Source organism: Eptesicus fuscus, chromosome 15 (assembly GCF_027574615.1).
Source record: "Eptesicus fuscus isolate TK198812 chromosome 15, DD_ASM_mEF_20220401, whole genome shotgun sequence".
NCBI lineage: Eukaryota > Metazoa > Chordata > Mammalia > Chiroptera > Vespertilionidae > Eptesicus > Eptesicus fuscus.
The window spans coordinates 67,962,848-67,981,892 of NC_072487.1; the positions used below are offsets into that span (position 1 = coordinate 67,962,848).

At 47.1% G+C, this 19,045-nt stretch overlaps 1 protein-coding gene across 1 annotated transcript in view; it reads right to left on the minus strand.

The window, feature by feature from the left end:
* The window catches only part of PAPPA (pappalysin 1), a 218,523-nt gene that overhangs the window by 69,667 nt on the left and 129,811 nt on the right, over positions 1–19,045 (minus strand). Inside the window, exon 10 of the mRNA XM_028161419.2 lies at positions 14,155–14,348. Coding sequence (XP_028017220.2) covers positions 14,155–14,348 — 194 coding nt within the window. The remainder of the gene's footprint in view (positions 1–14,154; positions 14,349–19,045) is intronic.

A 19,045-nucleotide genomic window follows, 5' to 3' on the forward strand; every position in this document is an offset into this window, starting at 1 on the left:
ACGCCAGTTGTGAGGAGGTGCTGGGCAGGGGCTCCAGCTAGTAAATCCTCCAACAAGGGAGAGTGATTAGTGTCGGATGCGGTGGTCATCGGCTTTTGTGCTGCTGACAACTCCTCCCTTGAAAGGCCCGGCAGGCTCGTTTTGCAGGGGCCCTGGCAGGCCTGCTCCAGCCTCTGTAATTATGCCATTCACCAGTCACCCAGGCCCGCGCTGAACTCCTGACCCAGCAATGAAAGACTTGGGATCTCATTACTAATCTCTTAAGCCACCTCGTCCTCCAAAATACATCCATTTATGTTGGAGGCCATGGCTTTGGGGGTGGGAGCCAGGGAGAGGGAAGGACCAGCATAGGGACTTCTCATGACACGGCCAGGTTCCCTTGCTGGGGCCTGGGGCCCACGTCCCAGGGCAGCGGGCCTGGCTTTTCCGCTCTGTGCAGGGCAGGCCTTGCCAAGGGTCAGCTGTTCTGCTTACAGACTAGGAGGCCTTTGGAGAAGGAAGGCCATCTGGGCCCACCTGTTTGTAATCTCAGGGGTGCGGGTGGGGGACGGGGCCTGTGTTTGTTTTAATTATTATTATTGTTGCTGAAAAGGGAGGGGACAATGAGCAGAAACTGCTAACATCTGGAGGCTGCTGTCCAGCTTATGTAATCCCTGTAGCAGAAGAGGAACACGGGATTCCCAGCCAGATGGTCCGTGGGTGACTTCATGGCAGCCGTGCCTTCTCCAACAGTGAGATGCTGACAGGGTTGGGAGAGTGGGTGGTGGGACCTTCCTGAAATTCCTAAGGGGTGAGAGGCAGAGGTTTGGGGCTCCCAGAGATCTTCCTTTCCTTTTGGAAGTCTCCGGTTATTTTTCCCAGACAAAGTCCACATTTCTCTCTTATGCATTCATTAATTCATGCATTCACTCCTTCACTATATTACATCAATGTAGCACTGATTATGTGTTAGGTTCTTAATTCCCCACTGTCTACATGAGAAAATGGATCCCGGGGGGGAGGGGGGGGAAGAAAGGTAAAAATCTCTTCTCCTGAAGCTCCCAAAGCCATAGAGGGAACTGGGTGGAAGATCCAGCAAACACTCCTGGAACAGCACAACAGGTTCTGGGTTCGAGGGGTGAGATGAGGGAGTGGCCCCGGCAATCTCGGCTTGAGGGCCGGGTCTGAAATGCAGACTTCATGTCAAATGGGCCCTGGAGAGCAGGGGCTGGAGAGAGAGAGGCAGGAGAAGGGAAGCTGGGCCACAGCTGAGCCATGACCAGCCCGTTTCCCTGATGATGTCAACATGCAGAGGCATGAAGGATAAAGTTCGAGGTGCACAATCTTGCTGCAAACAGATTTCTGAGCACATTTTTTAAAAAAACACATAGCTAACTTTCTGTGTTTCCAAATCTCTCCTTTTCTAAAACACCGATACTGAAAGCAATTCATGCCATTTCATTATTCTGGATCAGCACAGAAAAGCAGTGTAGATGCCAGATCAGATCAAAAGGGCGCTGTTAGCTCTGACCAGAATCTTCTGGACACTAGATGGGAACGCAGAGACACTGCCTGCACTGCGGGAAAGCCCTGGGGCACGGCCAGCCAGAAGCACCGGGATCTTTATTTCAGAGCCCAGAGGCATTGCCAGGTCTAGAGAAGTACAAGGAGCCTGAGACATGTCCAGTTCTAGACCAGAATAAAGAAGTACAGTGATTCCAGAGCAGGAACAGGCACTTCTGGCTGCTCTAAACCCCTCACTCCAAAACCGCCTCAGACCAAGAAAACAAATCCAATCAGTCTGAATCCGAAATGCCCTCTCTACTGGCTCCAGAGTGGACTTGGGAAACACAGCCAACTCTGGAGCAAAGCACTGAAACTTGGGAACCACCACTCAGCTCGAAGCCATGCAGAGCGGAGCCTCCAGCCTTCCTGGCCTTTCTCTCAGAGCCCTGAGATACTCGTGGGTGAGTCAAGAAAGCAGTGACCATATCCCAGCTGTGGGCCTGGTCACCGAAACCCTCCGTTAGAAATAGCCGAGTGATGGTTAACGGCAGTCTTGACCACACTGGCCTTTTGAAGACAGGTCAGGGGAGTGATTTTTCACTTAAAAGCATCTCTGTGTTAAAAGAACAAGACTTTCTCAAGTTCCTGAAACTAGGGCTTGGCTGTTTTGGTTTTCCTCCCTTCTCCCCCTTTCCTGTCTTCGCCAGCTGCCTAATTCACATCTGTGTGTTCTGCATTGTATCCAGGCTAGAGGAGGAGTCACTGTACCTGCCGGGACCCCACTCAATGCCAGGAGGGCCATGCAGCATGCTCCGTCCCTGGTTCTCACTGAGCTCTCAGGGTCTCTGATCCCCACCTATAACTCCCGCGAGCCAAGTCTGAAAACCCTCGGAGCTATTAACTCCCTCCTCTTTGCTTTAGAAGAGCAGAGAGTGCTCTTGCCAGCGCTGCCTCCAGCGTGACCTCTCCTTGGATGAAGCTCCAAAGGATGCAATGCCTGGACATATGCAGGGAACAGGACAGGGACTGCTGAGGCTTTCCCAGCATCCTGCTGGCCTGATAGCTCACACAAGAGCCCTTGTTCCTGAGGACAAGGGTGATGTTTCTCTCTTGCCTGCCCCTCCAGAATTCAGAAGTAGGGGTGGTGATCATGACATGCAAACTGGGGGCTTTGCCCACCAAATGCCCCATGGACATATCTGACTTATGTGTCCACCACCTCCTCTCCAGATTCCTGTGAGAGACAGACACCTCCAGAGCGATGCTTTCCCCCAGTGGGCCCTTGACCCAGGCAGCCCACATCTGTACAAATGCAGGGTACGGAAGCAGCTGTTCTGAGACAAGGTCTCTGGGCACAACTGCAGCAAGACCTGGGATCCCCAACGTGAGCTCTTCAGCGACCCCTACCCCTGCCGCTTTCTTGAACCTTCCTTCGAGCAGTGGAAGTCATACACACTTCCCAGCCCAAGGGATGTGGGCTGGAATCTGAGCTTCTGCCTTGACTCTCAGCATTACCTTGAACCCTTCATAAAGCCCTAATTCCTCCACTGCAAATGAGGCAGAGGATGATGCCTGCTCTGGAGGATCAGTAGGGTAAGCACACGCAAGTCTCAGACATTGCCCCACATACTCTACACACACAGTGAGCACGTCCCTCCTCCATCCCTTCCTACTTCTTTCTTCCTGGCTCTCAAGGACCACAGTTTTGGGTTCAAATTCTATATTTCCCTGCCCCACCCCTGGGCCAGCTGCAGAAGCCTGGTAAGTTAGTTAACCTTTGTGAGTCTCAATTCATTCCTCTGTAAGCCAGTGAAAGTTAGCCGCTACCTGTGTCAAACTGGGTGGAGTCGTGAAGTAACTGCTCTGGTAGCCCGGCCATTCACACGGCTCCTGTCATGATCATCAGCTCTTGTCATCACAATTATGTTAGTCATTTATTGCTGCTTAGTCATTCCTTTTCCTCTCTCCAAATTTCTGTTTTCCTCTTCTCTTCTCCTTCCTGCTTCTTCCCTTCTTCTGCACTTTCACTCCCTCCTGGGCTGGGTCTCCCCCTGGGAGACCTCTCGGAGGGTGAACCACAATGTCTCAAGCCAGAAAGAGCCTGCTCTGTTTCCATCCATCCCTGTAGGACTCTAGTTGCGGGGACATTCCCGAGACCCCAATCTTTCCCAGAATAAGAGGCAAGGGGTAGGGCTTTAGTCCTGAGGCCCAGCTTCTAGAAGCAGTTTCCTACTTTCTGTGCAAAACTGTCACAGTGCCAAGTGCAGGCTTAGTCATAAATAGTCATCGCATGCCTACTATGTGCTAGCCCCTATTCTTGATGCTGAAATTCATGGCAGTGAACACAGGAGAACAATAACATAAAATCCCTGTCTTCAGATAGCTAACATTCCAGAGTGGCGGGCAATCACAGAGGCACTGAGAATTTGGGGCTGGGGTCAGGATGGGCCTTCACGACATCTGCCCCCAACTCACATGGTGGCATGTAGGGATAAACCAGGGGACTTAAGGCACTGCTCACTCTGGTCACCTATTTGTAGGAACAAGGGGATGTCAGCTGGCACATAAGGGAATCATTTAGAGACACTGATTTGTATGTTTAAAGCCGACCATAAAGGAGACATCACTCAGCAGGGGCTGTTCCCAACAGTGTCATTCAGTGGATCATACACATTCTCCAAATATTCTGCAGGTGGCCCACGTGAGCTCTTCAGCGACCCCTACCCCTGCCGCTTTCTTGAACCTTCCTTCGAGCAGTGGAAGTCATACACACTTCCCAGCCCAAGGGATGTGGGCTGGAATCTGAGCTTGTTTAAAGCCGACCATAAAGGAGACATCACTGGAAATACTAAAGGGAGAAGACAGAGCCCCGTCCTTAGCTGTCACAGGCCATTTGGTACAGAAAGCCACGGACATAGGCAAATGCAGACTAAGAGGCAGCCTGCCCTCTGGACGGCTGGGTGCTTCAGAAGGGATAGGTGCTGTCAGAGCGAGGGCAGCACATCGCGGGTGGTCAGAGGAAACCACAGGGCAGAGGTGCCATTTGCGCTGGACCTGGGCAAATAGTTAACCGAGGGGGAGAAGCTGTAATGACCATGTATGGTCCTGAAAATCCCAGGGGAACTGTAAAGTATCGGATTGTCTAACCACTATGCTGACACCTGAAGCTAATACAAAATAATAGTGAATGAAGAAAATATATACTTTTAATTAAATTTAAAAACATTGAAAAAAAAAGAGGTGGAGAAGTGAATGATGAATGCTCTGGGCAGGAGAAATGGAACCCCCAAGGCCTAGAATGCATCCATAAGGCAGTGGACTGTGAGGAAAAGCTGGTAGAGATCATGCAAGGCCCAGTCTGCAGAGGCTGTTGGGTTTTATAGGCCATCGGGAACCATATAGAAAGCTCCACAGGCAAGAAATCACTGAGACCAATGTTTATTGTGAATTATAGAAAATGTACTCCAGAGGCAAAAACCACCCATTGAGCATAGGCAGACTTAAAGGATGTAAGACATCGTATCACCAAAAGATTAGTGTGTCCTATCTCACTCGGGGAAAGAGAGAAGTATTATTATTTTTTTTTAAATGTTAAGAGAGGTGGTGTGGTACACTAGAAAGTGCATGGGCTATGGGGCTAAAAGAACTGGATTTACTCCTGTTCCACTACTTGGGGTAGGGGACCTTGCATGAACCTTTGCTTCCCCATCTGTGAAATGGGAACATAATTCCTACTTTAGATACCAGGTCTATACCAAGCACTGTTCCAAGTGTTTTATGGGTGCTCTTTGCTGGAATCCCCACAATTCCCACTTAATTTTCCCATTTTACAGATGAGGAGACTGAGGACCAGAGAGGCGAAGTACCTTGCCTGAGATCTCGCTGTAAGTGGCAGCACTGGGATGTGATGCACGCTGGAGAATGTGATCCACTCTTTCTATGCAATGGGAAGCCCCCACCCCATGTGGTTATTTAAATGTAAATTAATTAAAAGTTCAGGTCCTCAGTTTCATGAGCCACATCTCATAGGTTCAACATAACAGGTGGCTAGAAGCTACTCTACAGGACTGTGCAGGTGCAGAACACAGCTGGTGTGGAGCCTGGGCTCTCAGTGACACACCCCTGCCTGCTCTGGGGCATTAAACTCCCGCCCACAGCTCCCTGCTGCATGCAGTGTATCTCCTCCCTCACGTTGCACTGAACTGATATTCAGTCCCTGGACCTCTTGCCCTGGCAGCTGTACCGCAGACCTGGACCTGGGTATCGCTCACATCCATATTCCTGAAGCCACTGTCCTGCCAGCAAACCAGATCGCTCCTGAATCTATGTATATTTAAGATTATGTATATTTAAGATCATCTGTTCCAGGATGGAGAGAAGTGCAGATGTCAGCCAACTGCACAGATGGGTCCAGTTTGGGAGAGGGTTCCAGAGTGGGCAGCAGCCCAGGGAAGCAGGCCTCTAGGCAGGGCCCTCTCTCGCTGCCTGTCTGGGCCCATCATTCACTGGAAAAGGACCATGCACACATATACCCAGGGCCTCCAGGCACTGGATCTGGCTGATGAATTAGGAGTCAGGGAACCCATGGCTGGCTTGAGAGAGAGACCAGAAGGCCCCTTTGGTCTGGTTCTATTGATAAGACATCTGGGCTAATTTAAAAAGTAAAGACTGGGGAGTGCAGAGTGGGGTTTGGGGGCATGAAAAACAAACACAAACAAACACAAACAAAAACAAAATCTTGTGCACAGCTAAACCCCAACTCCCCCCAGAACCCCTCCTCGGGCCTGGCTTGAGAAAGTTTCCTTTCAGTCTTAGCGGCATGAGCACGAGGTTCCGGGGACAGAACTGAATCCCCCGAGCAGCGGGCTCAGCAAGCTCGACTGGCTCCTGCTTCCTAAGTGCACCCCAGCCTCAGAGAGCAGACACTGTTTACATTTTTCACATGTTTCTTGGGTACTGAACATGAAACTAAATTATACAGCAAAGGCCATGCTGGCTACACACCACTGCCCCCACTTAAAGCAACAACAATAATTTAGGGAAGAAGAGAAGATGAAAGGCAAGAATGGAGAAGGGTCTTGAGGGAGCCTGGGTGAAGGACAGGGACGGGAGGAAGGGCCTGGTGCTGAGTCCCATGATAGGACAAGGAGACATGGAGCACAGAGACGGTGCGGGGTAGTGGGTCAGGCATGAGGAAGAGGCGAGACAAAAGCCAGGAGTCTTGCCAGAGGGGCGGTGGCATGGGCTGGCAATGCTGGGTCTGTCCGAGCCCGCAGAGCCTTGTTTGTTCTCGGGCTTTGAGTCAGGAGCCAACGGCAGGCGAGAGATGAAGACGGGCTCCTCCACCCAGGCCTGCCCTGCGCCATCGATACCTGCTTGCCACATGACGAGGCCGGCTAGGCCCCTCTTCTACTCAGGCTCTCCCTTCCCCCTCCATGGACTCCCCTCTGAGGTGCACTTCACTGTCCACGCATAACAGCAGCTGGCTAACATCTGTCTCTTATTAGAAGGCCCTATTCCAGTGTCCCCTCTCCTCCATGGACACGACAGACAGCTGCAGGGCAGTGGCTGAATCATTCATCTCAACCTCTACCCACTGCTCAAAGTGATGCTTTGGACGTAGTAAGTCCACTATAAGATTACACTGCTTTTGAATATAAATATCAGGACCATTTCCTAACAGCTAGGAGATGACAAGGTTTAGGGAAGTTGTTTAATCAAAGTCAAATCTTAGTAAGTGAAGTAAGACCAAGAGGCTCTTAAAAAAATCTCTCTCTGCTTTGATTTCTATGACCAAAAGAGTATTTCTTAAAAAAATAAAATAAAACCTCAATTGTTCCTAATTGGGTCTCTCAGTTGCAAGAAGCACTTGTTTAAAAAACTTTTCAGTGGCTGTCAGAAGGAAAATGACATTTCTGGCTCAGCGGTGTCATCCTGGCCAAGCACCCGCCATATGGATGTTATCGCTCCTATTTTATGGATAAGGAGTTGGGCGGGGACAAAGACAACTGGCTCGGCTCGCCCGAAGGGGTCAGCTATAAGTGGTAGATCCCGGACCTGAGAACTAGGTTGATCTGATCCTCAATTTCGTTTTTCTTTGAAAGCTTTCATCACTGCAAGTTTCCAAGGCCACTCATGGTGCCTGGCACTTGGAGTCATTGAAAGCATGAATGAATGCAGGTAGAGGGAGCAAGAGAGGGCGGGGAGGAGAGGCCTTTGCTGTGATCCTGAAAAATGTGATTGACTTAAAGTCCCTCCCAGCCCAGCTCCCTGACAAGTTCAAGGCAGTTGTAGGGACCAGGGGGCTCCTTTCTGACCCAAACACTGTTTGTTTGTGACTCTCCTGGAGGACTTCTGGGTTCCCCCACACCAACAGGACAGGCTGTAACAGCCCATGGACTTTCTGTTCTGTCTCCTCAGATGACTTGCACATGTGCTCTTGAAACATTTTTCAGAAACCACCAGGAGAAAGCAGATCCCGTGGGTATTGGAGAAAACTGCTTGGAATCTTGTCTGACATTTCTGTGTGTTCCCTTCGCCCTTTCTCCTCCCTCCACCATGGGCAGATGTGGTCCCAAGTCACTAGTGAGAAGAGCCGCATGCTTTGCTGAAGACGCACGTGGGGAAGGAACAACCCTTCAAAGTGACCTCAGCACTGGGTGTGAGCCCAAGGTTTCTCTCCGCCCTTTGCAAATAACATCATCCAACCAGCATCGGAGAATTGCTTGTCCATGCAAGATTTCTGAGTGAGGCTTTTACAATGAATACCAGTAGCATGGGCTAAGAAAAGGAAGTAGGAGAAAGAGCGCCATAGGTGACGGGGGCTCATCTCTCTGAGACTCAGTTTCTTCACCATGAGAGAGGCGAAGTAAAACTTCACAGTTTTACACCATAGTACAGGGTCTGGCATACAGGAGATATCCCATAGATGTCACTGCCTTCCTCAAATGAGTACCCAGTTGTTAGCCCTCTGCTTAAAAGCTCCCCATCACATTCAGGAGCAAGTCTAAGCTTCAAGCACCTGAAGGTTGTCCCCATACACCTTTCTAGCTCATGTCTCTTGACTTTCCCTTTATTTTGCATTGACTTGTGGCAAACTTGTAAACAGAACAAAGTTTCCTCTTCCCTCTACAAGTGTCCTTTGTGTGCTTTTCTTCCTTTTTCTCCCAGAACCCAGAAATAGTCAGGCATACATCCCAAATCAAAGGAATCTTTTACACTCAGGGGCTGAGAGCTTCAAACTTTTCCTATGTTTCTCCCATATTTTCATGCACACATTTTAAATGCCTCTTGAAGAGGGCAACACTTAACCTTAAAGAATGAGAGCCTACAGGTGGAGATCTAGGCAGCATGGCAGAAACAGCAGGGAAATGTTGGGGGGACTGGAGAGGGACCCCTACTTTCTTGGTGTTCCCTGAATGCACCCTCCACATGCAGAGAAGCGAAGGCACTGGCTCTCTCGGCTTATTCTCCTGTGTCAGTCACTGAAGCAGGCGTGAGCTGCCTTGTCCTGCCCGTCAGTCCGTATGAACCGTGGTCTGCACCCTGGTTCAGTCCCTGCGCGGGTGACCCCATAGTCCGTCACCTGGCTCTCAGAACCTCACTGTCCCAACCTGTCATGTGAGAACAGCAATTCCTCTTTTTGTAAGGAGGATTCAGAAAAATGGATGCGGAGCCTGGAGAAACGATGTTATTTTTACAATTTGCTCAGACCTTCTGAAAGTGGGCACAGGTCTTTCCCATCCCTACATGCCGGCTCTCACCCCTGCAGACTGAGCAAGCCGATAACAGTGTGGTTTCCTCGGGGTAACTCCCTCCGACTCTCACACTCCTGGGTCTTGGCTGGGATTTGGATGGACACACCCTCTGATGAAACGGTGAGCTCTATGAGGGCAGCAGAAAGGCCAGAACTTCCTTGCAGTCTCTCAAAATGCCTGGCACAGTCCTGAGGCTACAGTGAACATTTGCTAACCCAACTGTGTTGAACTCAACCCAGTGTTGACTGAGCTGTACTGGGTGGGTCACTGTGGCCAGCCCTAGGGTGAGGGTGTTAGGGAAACCTAACATGAATGAGAGAGGAAATTAACCTTGGCACTACCCACACTAAGTGGAAAAAACAAACGCAGGTCTACGTGTTTTTGCTGACTTGCTTTCTTAATCTCCAACAGGTAGAGGGAATCATTCCCTGTTTCTGGAGGAGGAAACTGAGGTTCCCAGAGGATTCATTTATTCCAGGTTCCCAAGGAAGGAGAGAAGCTAGGAGGGCTAAGTTACATCTGCACGACTTCTTCTTCACCCATCAGCGCCCATGCTCTCTACCTGCCCACAGGTCTCAGTGCAGGGTTCAAATAGACTTCTTTTTGATCAAGCAAATAAATGAATTAATACAAAATTGCTATAACACAAGACAAATCACGATTTGTATTCTAACAGAGGCATGAGGTATTATAGGCATGCCAAAAAACAAAGCAAATTGTCAAAGGACCCAGAGGATGTACCCACTAAGGGGTTGATATAATAAATAGGAAGTCAGAGACCCAATTGCAAAGGAAGTGGAGATAATTAGGTCTCCAACACAGGCATCTCCTGCTGCATCACCAGCTCAGCTGGAAACCTCCAGGTGGGGACCTCTCTACCTCACAAGGCTCTCCATTCAACTGCAGATGGTTTTCAATCTCAAGGTTTTCTTTACCTTGACTCTGAAACTACTGCCCTGGATCTGGTTAGCCTAAATCTTAGCCTTAAAGTATTAACCAAGTGAACTGCTTGGTTGAGTGAAGATCCATGATTCCTGGGAGAACACTGCACATTCCTTAGTGTTTCCACACTTTCCCTAGGCCACTGCGGGAGGGAGGTGCCTGTTTAAAGAAGAGGAAACTGGCTTTGGTAGAAATGCTGGGAATGGGAGCAGGATAAAGGGATAGCTACATCTCATTTGGGCAGCCTTTGGTGTAAAGCACCAGAGAAATGTGAAACATGGAGACAAAATAAGAACAAGATGGAATCTTTGCAAAAAGCACCTTTAAATCAATCCATTTCTGAGGTTCCCAGAACAGAGAGAACTGGATTCTTTGGGTTCATTTCCATGTTTGTTCTGTTTCAGGGACTTCTTGAATTCCAGCTGGGCCAGGAAGGTGCATGGCCAAAATATCCAAAGAATGTCTCTTATTATAGGATGTTCAGCCCAATTTGCACAACCAGGAAGTTTTGATACTTCTGGTAACATTTGAATATAAAACTAAATGTTCAGGGTGGAGTAACTAAGTCCTAACCAAATTTGGGGATCTTGCATGAGGAGAATGGAGAGAGAGTTCAGAAACTGTTAAAGTAGAAAGCTTATACAAAATAAAAAATCAAGTTTTAATCAATTTTCTGGACTCTTATAGCACAATGACTGTTTCTTCTTTCTAGTGGTCACGGTGAGACCCTGCCAACTTACTCGGACAGGGCTTCTCCCCAGAGAATTCTCGTGCCTAAGTCTTGTACATGGACAGGCCAGAGGTTGGGTCTTCCCTCCACCCTCTTTTTTTTTGTTTCTTTCACAGACTCCAGCATAGAGCCAGGCACATGACTTCAATAGATACTTGTATTTCTCATTTTATAGCATCAGGGGAAGACAGAGTAGGACAAAACTGGTTTATAAAGAGAACATGGAAACAACCAGTCATTTCATCACTGCCCAAGTTCATGGATGTCCCGGTGAGCACCGAGGGGCCAGGGAATAGGACCCCCGGGACAGGGAGTGGAAGCAGCCTGAACTCAAAGCTGTGGGCAGTGCCCATGAGTCAGGCAGAGAATTCACGTATCTCACAGGGTCTGCACAGTGATAGCAACTCTATGATCTGTCCACCTATGATTCTTTCTGCTTGTTTCCCAGGGTTACTTGCCAGGAATCCAGTTACTTTCAACTTCTGAACACGATCACATACATATTCCTAAGCTTCTGCTATCATCTTCCATGACATCCTTCCAATCCTAGATTCTCCATGTATGGGCTATGGGACCTTGGGGAAGCCACTCCGCCTCTCGGTTTCTCCAAGCTGGTCAATACTTCTTAGCTTGAGGAATGGCAAGGGGATAGGCTATGAGATGTATGAGTGTCCAGTATGGTGGCTGGTGGACCTGGAGGCCCCCGGTCCCCTCCACTATTCTCCTGTGTCTACTTTTGTTCCTACTCTCTGGAATCCTGTCCCTACACTGACTATTTTTGTAGAAATTTTTACGTGTTTTTGTATGTACATGTATGCGTGTGTGTGTGTGAAAGAGAAAGAGGAAAGAGGAGGAGGAGGAGAAGAGCTTAATTGTGTATGGGGAAGGTGCATCTAAGTACCTCCCAACTCCTTTTCTCAAGCCATCAACTTCTTCACTGGAGTCCCTGACAGGGTGAGAATTAGCTACCAGCCTCCTCTAATCACTGCACAAGGTAATGAGCGCCATGGTTATACCTCGTCCCCCTCTGCTGTGCTGTCAGAAGGGAGCTAGTTTCCATTCCACAAACAGCCTTACTCAGGATTACACAGGCTATGTGTGTGTGCACGTGTGTGTGTGTGTGTGTGTGTGTGTGTGTACACGATGGGGGCGCAGTGTGTGAATGATTTCTAGGCATCTGCTTTCTGAGGGGGACTTCAGGAGACTTTGTTCAACAGCCCTCCAGGCCGCCCTGCCTGGCCCTGCACCCAGCCTGCACACACACCCCCTCCTTGACCCTGTACTCTCCAGTGAGTTAATCTCATTAAGGCAAATTTAGTTACAGCTGAAGTCTCCTTGTAACAAAGATTATGTCCAAGCCCAGAGTAATGGAACCTAGTCGATTTCATTAAAATAAAATTGGTTGCAATGAATAATTCAATAGGATGATTTTGTTTCCTCATCACCTCTTTGTAGTACTGATAATGATTTTTTTAAATTGGATTTTTGTTTAGGAAGAGATAATTGCCCATAATTCCTGACAGCCCACTCCTTACCAAAGTGGAATAATTGCCCCATGAAGTCTCTTTCAAACGCTAAGACTGGAAAAGTCTTTCTCTCCTCTTCTCACATTAGCAGCGATAACCTTTGGGTGATTTTTAAGCACAGCTGTTACCTCACTTCTCGCTCTTATGAGAGTCTAAGTGTGTTAATAATTCCCTTGTTTGAATGATGTTTTTGAAACACTTCTAGAAAGGGATGCTGGTGTTGAATCTGGAATTCCTGGCTCTACTGACAGCCAGTCCTGCCAACCCTGAGCAGGACATTCTCTGTCATACAGATGTGGTTCTTGAACATTGTCTCTTAGTGTTGTTCATTGTATGTATCAATGTGTACACGTATGTGTGTGTGCACATGCGTGAATCTACAATCAATTAAACACATATTTCCTGAGCAGCTAGTCTTATCTGGATCTTGTACTTGAAGAAGGTGAGAGAGATGAATAAAACTCAAAACAGTTATGAAAGTACCAGCAGCCTAATGGGGGAGCCAGACACACAAACTGATTATTAGAGTTCATGAAATTGGGTGTAGCCAAAGATGAGTTCCTCAAGTACAGCGGTGGCACAGGGGTAGGATGAGGCCTAGACATTCATTCATTTACCCATTCATTCATTCACCAGGCAGGCACTGCCCATGAGAAGCATCAGGAAATACTGTGTTCCCATTTCTCTCCACACATTCTCCTCAGGGCAGTCATAAATAAATGCAAAGGAATGAATAGGGAATCTAATGAATGTAAACGTAAGTAAATAGGTAAATGAGAAATGATCAGATAAACACTATAAAATACATAAGTGAATGTACCTATCTTGTACCTCATCCAATGGTTTTTTTACTGGGCCCTAGGAGAAAGTCACATCTTCTTTTATCTAGAAATCAGGTCTATCCCCCCTGACCCTGAATCAGGGAAACAGTATAATGACTCATCTACAAGTCCAGGAGGCAGGCTGGCCTCAGAGGCAGCTACTGGGCCAGGCGGTCAGAAGCACTGAGTCGTGTCTCTGGGAAATGGGAGTCTCGGAAGAAGGCAGGTGCTTGCTCAGCAGGATAATTGGAAAGGGGGCTCTGGGGACAGCACAGCCATCCCTAGAATCACATAAGCTCTGCTGGCCCCAACACTCTTAGTCCCTCAACCGAGCGGAGAGTCCTTTGGGGAAGAACCCTGGAACGCAAATAGTGCATTAGGGGACTGGGGAGTGAGTCACAGCTTTTTAGAGTTGGGAAGGTCCTTAGAGATCATCAAGCTGACCTACTCTCTAATTTAAAGATGGGAAAATATGGGGGCCAGAGAGGTGGGGAGACTGGTCCAAGGCCACACAGCAAATTCACAGGAGTGTTCAAGGAGTACCCTCCCACACACATACACACAAAATAAATTGTGGGACTCCCCCAAAAGAATGTGTTCTTCCCCATTGAATTCCTGTGGTATGTCCAAAATGGAATTCTTTCCTAAATGTGAATTATAACTGGTAGGGACATAGGAGGACAGTCATTACCCTGATGTTCCTTCTCTGTGCTTAGCTATTCCACATCTAATCCCTGAGAAATGGTACTCGTGAGGCTCTGGAATTACATTTGGTTAGAGGTATGGTCACGTGGCCACATCCAATGACACTACCTTCGAAGTGGGAAGCTCTGAGGGACAGAGTAGAGATTCAGAATATCGGCAGGAAATGCCACACGTGGCTGGTGTCTTACCTGGGATGCTGCTGGCTGGCCAATGATGACCCAGCCTGGGCATTGCTGGTCTTGATGGGAAACTGAAGCATTGGATGCCCACTGATCCAGGAACCCCTGGGGTGTGTAGACACCACAGTCCTTGATGCTGGTTTTTTGTTCAAACTCCTCACATACCCCGTCACCATCATGGAAATAGCACCGGCTGGGTTCATCTACAGGAGAGACACGGAAGGGGGAGAAAAGAGAGATATATTGGTCCTTTGGTCTCAGCCATCAGTAGCAGCTGTGGAACTGGACCAGAAGAATCATCAGCACTGTTAAAGCCCATCACTGATCATCACAACGGATTATTATTCAGCCTTCAAAAAAGAAGAAAATCCTGCCATATGTGACAACACGAGCAGACATGGAGGGCATTATCACAAATGACATAAGCCAGTCACAAAAGGACATATACTGTGTTAATAATACTGTACTGTATGCCTAACGTTTTAAGAGGATTGATCTTACGTGTGTTTTTTACTACACACACATGCACGCACGCGCGAGCGCAACTCACAAACACTTCTACTTTCATTATCCCAAGTGAGCCCACAGCAAGCTGGTGAGGAAGGCATTATTATTTTAATTATCATTTTAGTCTTTCAGATCAGGAAACGAGATCTCACACATCGTTAATAATAAGCCCCAGATCACATAGTGTGTTAATGCCAGATCCTGGTATCGAACTCAGGTTTTCCCTTTCTAGGTTCTGGAGACATTACCCGATGCCATGGAACTCCCCAGTCGCAAACTGAGGTTTATTTAGCTCCAAGAGGTTTTTGGTTTCACATGAAGAGTGAATTTATATACAAGAGAGGCTGGTTCCAGTCCCAGCTCTGTAACTAAATTGCTCTGTTACTTTAGACAGGACTCTTTCTCTCTGGCCTCGATTATACTTAATATAGAGAAGGAGGTTAGACCACTGGGATGCTAGGAGCGCTTCCTATCTAATTCTCTAGGTTTTAAGGGCTTCTTAGATACCCTGGGCATTTCAGGTAAGTCAACCAAGCCTTGCCCATTCTACAATAATGCTTCATCTTCTAAGGAGTGACTTTATTTCTAACTGACTGAACTGAATCAGCTTGTGAAGTCAGCACTTGCCTACAACACGTTCAAGAAGCCTTCCCGGTAACAGAAAGTGCCCGGGTCAAGCAGAAATAAGGCCAGGATTCCTAGGATGCTGACTATCTGAAAAAGGAGTCTGTGAATTCAGGGGCAGCAGAATATTGAGCCCCTTCCAAGCTCCAAAATCCCTTGTTTATTTCTGCAGTTTACATAGTGAAATACTATCGAAAGGGCCAGAATAAATCAATTCATTATAATTCAATTATTTGAGGATGGGTTGGAGCCAGCACAGACTCCAGTGACCACTAGTATGCCTGGCAGTTCAAGCAAGGGACAGACACAGGCTCAGCACTTCTCTGGAGCTCCAGTGTCCTGGTCAGTGTGGCCAACTCACATAAAATAAAGCTTAGGCCCAATCCAAGAATGACCAACCATCAATGCAGACTTCACTCACCCAAGACAGGGAATTGCAAAGAGCATAGGTTTTGGCATCAGGTAAAGCCAGTTTCCAATCCTAACTCTGTCATATATAAGATGTGTAGGACTGAAACAAAATAACCTGTCTTCTATGAACTTCATTTCCCTCCTCCAAAAAGGAATGGAGATAATACTTACCTTGTGTAGTTGCAGTGATTTCCTGAGATGGTGTGTGCAATGCCAGCCCCTCTCCCATTTTATCTATTGGAACCCTGAGAGCCATAGCAGATGAGGTGTCCACAGAGCTAGAAGTACAAGCCTGGCTTTTGACACCTAGCAGAGGGGTTTCCCCCTATGTGTGGTATCTACAGAATAATTACTGCACAGCCTCCTGTAGATACGGTCATGGGGTTGCCTGACTCTTGATAACACCTTTCTGCTCTTCTAATATGAAGATCAGGAAGGTAAGATTAAAATAAGATTGTAGAAGATCTATTCGTTAAGAAGACAATTTATTCCCCCATCGAAGAGACCTCAGAGTGTCAGGAGTTGGGGCTAGAGTTGGAGTTCTCATGAAGGCTAATTTCTTCCTGATTATAATTAAGACCTTAATATATGTCTGCCTAGAATCAGCAGAACCTGGGAATGGAGGTGAGAAAGAGATAGATATAGGTAGGTAAATAGGTACCTAAACAGACAGATAGTTAATATAAACAGATTGATATAGACAGAGTTAAAAGAGAGACAGGAGATAGAGCTAAAGAGAAGAAGAGAGAGGGGAGTGGAAAGATGCCTGGTTTCTGCCCCAATATTTTGCTGACAAAGCTACTCTGAGTCCCCTTTTTTTGAATAACATCCTTGGACTCTGCTATTCATTTCTCTTGCTAGAGTCCCAGGGGCCCTTCAGATACATCTGCCCATTTTCATCTGGGGAATTCTCTCTCCATCCATACTCCTATGCACCATGCACTGAAGGGAACATGGTGGGGAATGGAATACAAATGTGTGGCCAGGAAAAACAAAGACAGTGACAACAAAACAATAGAACAAGACTGGCCTTTCTGCTTTCATTACAATTTACTTAGTGCTTCTTGAATGCTTTATGCTGGGAGGAGAGCAGGTTGTAGTGAAAAGAGTTTGAAGCAAAATTATCACCTTGCCACCTGCCTTCCATGTAGTAGCTAGGTAGCACTGATAATAATACATCCCATTGGGAGGGGTACTGTGAAAACCTAATAGACTCTCAGTCAGTATCTGTTCAATGAATGAATAACTAAAATTTGGCACCTATGATGCATATACTCTTGTCCAAATGTAGTTTAAATGTTGTGCTCTTTGAAAAAAAAATTTTTTACACTGGGTGTTAGGGGGAAGGGAAAATTATTGAGACACCAGTGGCAACTGGCTTACAGGGGGATTGCAGGGACAGGCTGATTCCCAGCCCATCCTCTCCTGACATGAGGGAACCTCTACTGACATTGAGGGAACCCCACAATTTAGATTCAGTTCCTTTCATGTGGTGTCAGGTTTAAAAATCTGCTCTATCCAGTGAGGAGTCTTGCTGTGGCTGGGGGGCATTGCCAAGTCTGTCTTCCATGGTTGAGATTTTACTTGAAAGACATTTTCTTTTCCTTTTGGAAGCAATGAGCTCAGCTCCAAGAGCCTGAGCCCAATGGACTCTGTAAGTGGATAGACACAGCTGATGCTGCTTCGCGTTACGTAATCTTCGATTTCCATGGGCCTGCACCATGGAACTGAAATGCATGCCTCTGCATTCCCGAGGCATGTCCAAAGGACACTGAGACAGAGATCATCACCCCTATCTGAAAACTCAGAAAGCCACGCTTCAGGGAAATGAGATGAGTTTACTTTGACATATAAGCAAACACTGGTGTTTAAGCTATTGTTAAAAGTTCTCATCCTTGAATTCAGAAACCCTGGATTCACCCTCCTGATCTGCCCCTGGTTACCGGGTAATATTAGCATGTTAGTTCACCTCTCTGTTCCTCAGTTTCCCCATATATAAACTGGAGACAAGATTCCCTTTTAGACTGCCTCAATATAGGGCTGGGTATGATCAACTACCATAACAGACTTAAGAGATAGGAAAGTAATACAGGTTGTAAAGGCACAGTGCCCAATCTTAAGAGATTTTAGGAGGGAGGGATGTTATCATCCTCAGCTAAGATAGATCCTAATCCTCAGAGGAGAACTGGTGAGGACAATTCACTTCACCAGTAGTTTCTGAGTATCTGCTCTGTGACTGCGCTGGCACTGGGGATACACTAATGAATCCAACAGGACTCCTTTCCTGCAGGGGGATCAACACTACTTGGAAAAATGGGGGATGGCTTCCTGAGAAGTTGCTTTGGGGGCAGCATCTTGAAGGATCAAAATAATTTGCCCATGTTCCGGGAAGAATATAACTGCATCTTGATCCATGTGTGTGTATATGTCTGGCAAGGTCACAATTCAGGGAGTTCAATGGATCCTGGAGCCGAGACATTGAAAAGCTGATCTGAAGCCAGACAAGGAAGGACTGCAATGCTACGTTAAGGAATTTGAACATTATTCTTTAGAGATGGGGAGACCTTGAAGATTCTCCTGACCAAGAAAGGTGTGCTGTTACCTATGAGGCTCACAGTCTTTGAGGCAGTGAGGTGTAGACCTGACTTTGCTTAGCAGAGGTTCCAATTACTATTGATTTGACTTTGGGCATATCACTTAGAATTTGTGAACCTTAGTTTCCTCCTCTGAATAATGGTTGAATGACTGACTGTTTAGTATGATGCTCAGATGGCTTGATCATAACAGATGATCAATAACTGGTTGATGATGATGATGATGACCTTGGAGCTGAAAGCAATAGTTTCATTTTACATGAGGGAAGCTGAGGTTCATATGTTATGGTGACTTATGGAAGCCTTCAGAGAAATTTCCAGTAGAGACAGGACTAGACTGATGGGTCTTGAACTTACAGTGCAGTGCTCTTTCTATAGCACCATGCTGTCACATCAGACTGGGCTTTCAGTATACGATTCTGGCAACAAAATCATGTTTGGCCCTTTACCAAGTTTCAATATTATTTTGTGGAATCTCTGATTTCACTTTTCAGAACAGCCACTAGTGTGAACTAAATATAACTAGTCTGAGAAGCTATTGGGGGGTTACCAAGTCTACAGCCCATTGAGAAAACACACACACACAACTCTCTGCAAATGAGGAGGTGAGAGTTTTAAGTAATAGGAGATAGATTTGGTTTAGGACTCAAGGAGGAAGCAAAGAATTTGAACACAGACTCTTAGATAGGCTACCTTCCTAAGGGTGGATAGATTTACCTGTCTTTCTAAACTCCCTGTTTATGAAGATGGGTCAGCTTTGGAGA